Below are 6,578 nucleotides of genomic sequence, written 5' to 3'. Positions count from 1 at the left end.
GAGAGCACAGATTATAAATATGACGTTAACAAAAAAAGTGTTACAATTAGCACTATCGGTGGAACTCATATTTTCAAGCCATCGAAACACATTTCCAGATTGATCAGAAATACAAAAATGTCAAAAGATAAGCAAAAGGAAGCAACCGATAAGGTAATGGAATCTGACTCCGATTACGTTCTTTCTTCACTAAATGCAAATGTGCTTGATATTGTAAGCAACGAATATATGACCATTCTAAGGCAGGCCAACAAACCAGCAAATTTAGGTGGTCAAGCACATAATCATGGAATACAAATTCAACTAGCAGATACATTTATGTCTAAGAACGAAGAAACTGTCAATGTAGCGAGTACATCATCTATAACAGATCTACAAGAAGAAGAAATAGACGAAAATGAGGCAGCACTACGCGAAGACGTTAACAATTCTGTGGATATCTTGTCCATTAACGATACAGAAGTCATCGCCTCCAATACAGGAAACGATATTATGAACATGATTTGCTCACAGACAATTATGATGTAGAAAGCAATGAACACATTGCATGTCTTGAAGATAATCGTTCGGGTGTATTGAGGCCTCAAAACATGAAGAATATGCTTTTTGGTCTTCAGCGAAGCGATAAGGTCTCACAAAAATGGAAAAACGTAGATACCTGCAGTTTCGAATCATTTTTCATTGATTTAAGTACTTTAACAAAACAATTAACCAAAGATGAAATGAAAATCTGTCTTGATTCAGTTAAGTATGTGCTGGATACCTTGAACCTGAAATTTGCAAAAAGTTGGAATAAGAAACGACTAGGAGAACTTTTGATGTCACTCTGCAACAAAACTCCTGAGGAATTAAAACCTGAAGTTAGTGTCAGAAGACGAAGACATAAAAATCCTGAGAAATTAATAACGCTCTGCAAGAGGGCAGTTAACAATTTACCAAAGGTTGTGATGAATGCAGTAATAGCTGAAGATGAAATGCCAGAAAGGATCCAAAATTGGAGGCAATCTTTTCCATTTTCTCCAATAACAAGAGTAGCTGATGAACGATTATGTTGGTTTTCATGTCCTGAATATAATACACGGACACTAGCATATCTATTCTCATTTCTTGATGTCCATCACTTGATTACAAACTGCAGGATAAAAGTATGTAAGGATGGTATTCCAGAACGAAAGATTTCAAAAGATGCATGGATATATGTAGCGAGGTCAAACTTGACCAAACTGAAAGTTGCACATGTAGTTGACCTTATTGACAAGCAGAGTGACTCCATTGCAAAAGAGACATTTTCAAAAGAAGTTGAAGAAACCATGCGTTTGAAGTTTCCATCGGAAGCGTATTTTTGTCAACTGATCAGAGATTTTTACGAAGCTGAAGACGAACCAGGATTAAGTGCTTTTGAGAGAACGACACGACGTTTGGCTCTTAGAGAATGGCTTCTGACAGACGTCAACTTTTGCAAGTTCCCACCATACGGCATGTACATTAATGGAATACCAAATGTAATGTTCCAGGGATTTATGACGAACATAGAAAGAAGAATTCAACTGTTCCCATATGTGAAATGTGGATCCTATTGTCCTAGAGCGCTAGGAAGTCTCGAAGCTGAGAATCTGTTTGGTCAATTTCAAGATCTAGATCCAAAAGGTACAAGTTTCTTTATCTTTACACAGATAGGGCAGTGTAGTGCATTATAACACGATATATTTTATGCTCAATATTAAATGGAATGCTTACACCAGTACTTGTCAAGTTATGCATTACCAGTACATGTTCCAGTACTAGATTTCAGCTCGGTACTGCAGTGCCAGTACTTTTTAAAGAAGTAATTTGGTATCAGTACCAGTACCCTTCTCAAAATTGATATCTTTTTCCTAAAAATATATTCTTAAGAAATAGAAATAGAAAACGATATAGACTATCGATATCGATGTTTCAATAGTAATCATGACCACAGTGTATGCGATGCATTTTAGATTGCGTTTGAAACATATTTGAATCATAGCCATAGCAGACTGTAAAATAAAAGCATCAATGAAATTAAGTAAATGGAATAGCTCTTTTATCTATATTTTAAAATGATAACATCATTTAAATATTTGAATTATTTTTATGCATCGTTTTAACATTTGGGTAAACCCATGGACGTCATAGATATAAAACATTTAACATATTGTTTCACATATAGGTACGGGTGTAATCAAAGCGGAGGAGGTACCACAAGCTCTGGAAATCGCTTGCCAACTTTTGAAGACCAGACTCCAACCGCAACGTCCATTTCATATGACACTCTCCAAGCAGAAGGTTTACCCAACCAATGAGCTGATTGCGGAGAGTGAGGTCGAGTATTCGACAATATATTTGTATCCTCAAAAGGTCGAACAAATTACCTTGAAGTAAGTATATTAACGATGTCTGTTACATAATATAAGGTGTCGTTAATATTGCTGATATGTGTTAATTATTTGTTTATTTTCATTATTAAATGTTTGTTGTTATATTCCTTTTTTAAATTTCAGAAATCACATGTTCGATATGAAAAGACGGGCAAAGCGAAAAGCTCAGAGGAAGTTGGTTACAATTTCCGCTCCTGACGATGCAGCACGAGGTGCTCGGGGTGTTCGTCAGCATTTCCGGGAGGACCAAAGTAAATTATTGGCCGACCGAAGAGCAAACATGGAGTTTGATCAAATTTAAATACTTCTTAGTGTATGAACAGTACATGAAAAAAGCATATACTATTTCCATAATTGTTAACTTCAAATTACAACAGATTGTTATTTAGTTCGTTTGTACCCAGCCCTAGGCTTGCAGGCCGTTAATGCAAACTTATTTGTCACGATAATCTAAACTTGCAGCTATGTATATAAAAAGAAAAGAAAAGTATAAGAAACGTATTAGTTCATCACTTTGAGCCATACTGTATTCGTTTTTACTATTTATTAAGACGGGTTTGAATCCCTGTTATCCAAAATATTACGAAATTGTTAACAAAGGCGATGCAAATAAACAAATTATCAAAGACCAATTTCTTATTTCCAAATTTAAGTCCAAGACTTACATTCTATAGAGTTATTCTAACCGCAATCGTTACTGACAGTTTGCAAGAAAGTAACACACACACACAATGTTTTACAGTCTTTATTCAAAATAAAAATTTATGACTAGAACGATAATAGTTTTTTTTCAGAACTAACATGAATATGCAGAAGGCATGCCTTGCATTCCATAAAAAACAATAAAACAAATACGCTAAATAAAAGAAAACAATAAGTCAAAAATGAGATATGTGCACACTTCATGTTTCTTGTAGAAATCTCTTACAGCCTTAGATTTAAATTTCAGACAAATTGGTAAGACGGCAACATATACCCCAACGCTCATGGAACAATAAAATGACTTTTTTTCCGAAACTTCCTAACATTATAACATATTATCACATATGTATGAACAATGTGCCACATCAACATTAAACTTAATTTTAAACAAGGAGCGTCATGTCCCCCCTCTCCGATAAGGGCCTCATGAGGCATGATGACCTCGACCTTAGACCTCTCACTGGGTTTGGTGGGTAGAGCTCATATTGAGTAAAGTATTAAGCTTGCAGACTGTAGGAGGAAGGCCTTCCTGGTAAGGATCGAGTTTAACATTGACAATGGACTTGACTTTTGACCATGTCCTCTCTAAGTGGGCATGACAGGTAGAACTCATCAACGTGTATGTATCCATGAAGTTTAAATGTAAAGACTCAACAAAAAACGCTTGCCGAAAACAGTAAACATAGACGCACGGAAGGACGATTGGACGGACACGGCACCCTTTCTGGGCATAAAAAAAGACAAAATGTTGTTGTTTGCATAAAATAGAAAATGGTATGGGAGATTATAGACATATTTTACTAGTTGGGATATAAATCATGTACCTTTACCTAGGTGTTATAACATTTTCGAAAACATAATCAAAATCTAAACTTTCGAAATAAGAACTTGGATTAAACAAAAACTGAATTCAAATATCATTAGTAAGTATCCAACGACTTCTCAAAGCCCACACTAATGTAAAAGTTAAGCTGTTATCTGATTCATTTGCACTTCTTTTTATGCACTCGAAGTGAAGATCTCCACGCGAAGGCTTTTCCACAGTTTTCACACATGTACCTCGGGTCCTGGTGTTTACCTCGCTGGTGGGCCCTTAGGTACTCCTTTGTTTTGAATTCTAAAGCACACTCATCACAGGAGAATTTCGAGGAAATATTTCTCTTACCACAAACAAGAGTATGACGCTTCAAAGACGAATGGCCAGTGAATGCTTTCCCACAGTCACCACATTTTGACACTGCAAGTTTGTTGTGAGATGCCACGTGTGATTTAAATTGTTTGGTCTGGCCAAACCCTTGACTACAAATAGCGCATACATGCTTGTAATGTCCAGTGTGCTTCATACGATGGATGTTTAACCCATATTTAGTTTAATATGTGTTTCCACATTGGTCACATGATAATTTGGATTTTGCCTTTTTTGGTTTGGCTGGAGTGCTCGTCAAAGGCCCTTCTTGGACACCTGACAAGTCCAATGATCCACAGGACAGATCCAGCTGAAAATATTAATAATCGTTACAACGAACAATCAAGCTTCTGAAAACTGTATTGCCAAAACCTTAAGTGTTAATAATGACAGTTCAAATAAGTTACTTTATACAGTATTTTACAGTTAAATTATGTCTAATGCTTAAAAAATGAAATGATAATCATCATTACTGAGCAATCTCTAAATACGTATGACAGTTATTGTATAAAAGAAATAAGGAAAACAATATCGTTTATTTGCATAACTCTTTCATACAACAAGGAGTACAATTTAAAACATTAGATACTTGACATATTCCAGAAGATGTTTTATGAATACCATATATTTTGAATAGTGATTTATTGTGAATTTCTGTTTTATAAGATAAAAGAAAACGGGCCTTTAAAATTAAATAAGTATATAGGTTTTCCCCATTTTATAAACCAGTGACTATAAGGATAAAAACTTGATTTCTTAATCAGAGCATTCGTTGCATATACATGTATGGTGGGGAGGATGTATCTTTCTGTCTCAGGTTGTTGGCTTACATGGAGCAGGTTAAAGGTTCGAGTTCCATAGAGGTGATTATTTTTACTTAGCATTATTTATATTTTTCCTATTCGGTCTTATATATCAGAAAACAAAATATAATTATATGCATATCTTACTAACAGGCAAGCTTTGCTCTCCGTCGTCGCTATCGTCGTCCTCCGACCTGTGATACAATCCAAAATCTGCAAGGTATACATGAAGCAATTCGTAAATATGGGTGTTAATAAAATTATACTGATTATAGCTGACTTAAGTCGACTTTAAGCTTATATTAGGAGGCTAAAACTGTTTTATAGAAGACACGTGCTAATGCCGTTTTATAGAAAATGACACTGTGCATAATCTTTTAAGTGTCTGGTCAATTATCGACCTCTGTCTTATGTGTAGGTTAGTTATACATGCATATATATAAATATATCCCCATTCGGACCATTTTCATTCAGCGAGTTTGTCAATATACTTAATAAATACCAACAACACTATTCAGTTTATGTTATGGTTGTGAAGGTGTGACAATAAGAAATAAACGTAGTTATACTTTTAGACTCAAAAGCACTAAAAAGTTAAATTATTTACCAAATAACTCTTTATCGTCATCCAATTTATCCATGTTTAGTCTGAAATGAGATTATTTCCAATTAAAATAATATAAAAGACTATACCATAAAAAATTTATGACTGCTAGACACCGTACACATCTACTAAACCCTGTACATTAAACTACTACACCCCGTTCACTTAAATTTGTTTCTTTGCTAGACTCTGTACACTAGGCAAGGCTGTTTTTCGCAAATTTTGTTAAAAGCAGCTCGAGTTGAAGGATGAAAACTCAAATATAAGTAGATTGATGACAATAGCTCATATTTACGGCGTTATTTGATAACTCAAATGCGTTTTGGGCTTGTTTTAGTGGTAAATATCAACATCGTTCCCACATGTCAACAAATACGCTACATTTTAACGCCAAGTTTACAAAAAGTATTAAATTTGCAGACAAAAGCAAACACTGCTCTAAAACTAGACATATTAAGCTTTACAAAAATGTTTGGTTTTGAAAAATCGATGAAGTAATGATGAAGAAATAAGTTAAAACATTACCTTGGGTGTACTCGGTGTACCGCTTTCTAGTTTCGTTTTCGGCGTTTTTAGGGGCTATATCCGGTGGACGCTGTACAACAGTGATGACAGGAATCTGGTATAAAGATAAACTGTCGCACATACAAAAAATGACGGTAAAGAACATTTCTGTTTGTGGTAACGGATACAATATCAACACTGACAATCTCTTAGAAAGATATTAACAGCTGGACGTCCCTCTCTTAATACTTTTCAATAAATTTTTCATTTAGGAAGAATTCAGGGAAATGTGAAACGGTATTCTTGTTTCTCTTTCCATTGAACACATTAACCATTGATAAGTCATTGACTGCAACAATTATATTGGCTGAATACACAGTTGG

At 34.9% G+C, this 6,578-nt stretch overlaps 1 protein-coding gene and 1 long non-coding RNA gene across 2 annotated transcripts; one reads left to right on the top strand and one right to left on the bottom strand.

The window, feature by feature from the left end:
* Positions 1-584: 584 nt before the first annotated feature.
* Positions 585-2,710, top strand: LOC132744711 (uncharacterized). Its single transcript, XM_060733487.1, has 3 exons — positions 585-1,647; positions 2,189-2,396; positions 2,520-2,710. Exons 1-3 carry the CDS (start codon positions 591-593, stop codon positions 2,695-2,697), a joined length of 1,443 nt encoding a protein of 480 aa, XP_060589470.1. The 5' UTR covers positions 585-590; the 3' UTR covers positions 2,698-2,710.
* Positions 2,711-3,403: 693 nt separating this feature from the next.
* Positions 3,404-6,301, bottom strand: LOC132744712 (uncharacterized). Its single transcript, XR_009627740.1, has 4 exons — positions 6,217-6,301; positions 5,695-5,735; positions 5,239-5,300; positions 3,404-4,594 (listed from the first exon to the last, which is right to left on the bottom strand). It is a non-coding gene; the product is annotated as an uncharacterized LOC132744712 (long non-coding RNA).
* Between the last annotated feature and the right edge of the window lie 277 nt (positions 6,302-6,578).

Source organism: Ruditapes philippinarum, unplaced genomic scaffold (genome assembly GCF_026571515.1).
Source record: "Ruditapes philippinarum isolate M1 unplaced genomic scaffold, ASM2657151v2 ctg6777_1_1_1_1, whole genome shotgun sequence".
Classification (NCBI taxonomy): Eukaryota; Metazoa; Mollusca; class Bivalvia; order Venerida; family Veneridae; genus Ruditapes; species Ruditapes philippinarum.
The sequence above is the reverse complement of the archived record's forward strand: the minus strand, read 5'-3'. Positions and strand labels throughout refer to the sequence as shown.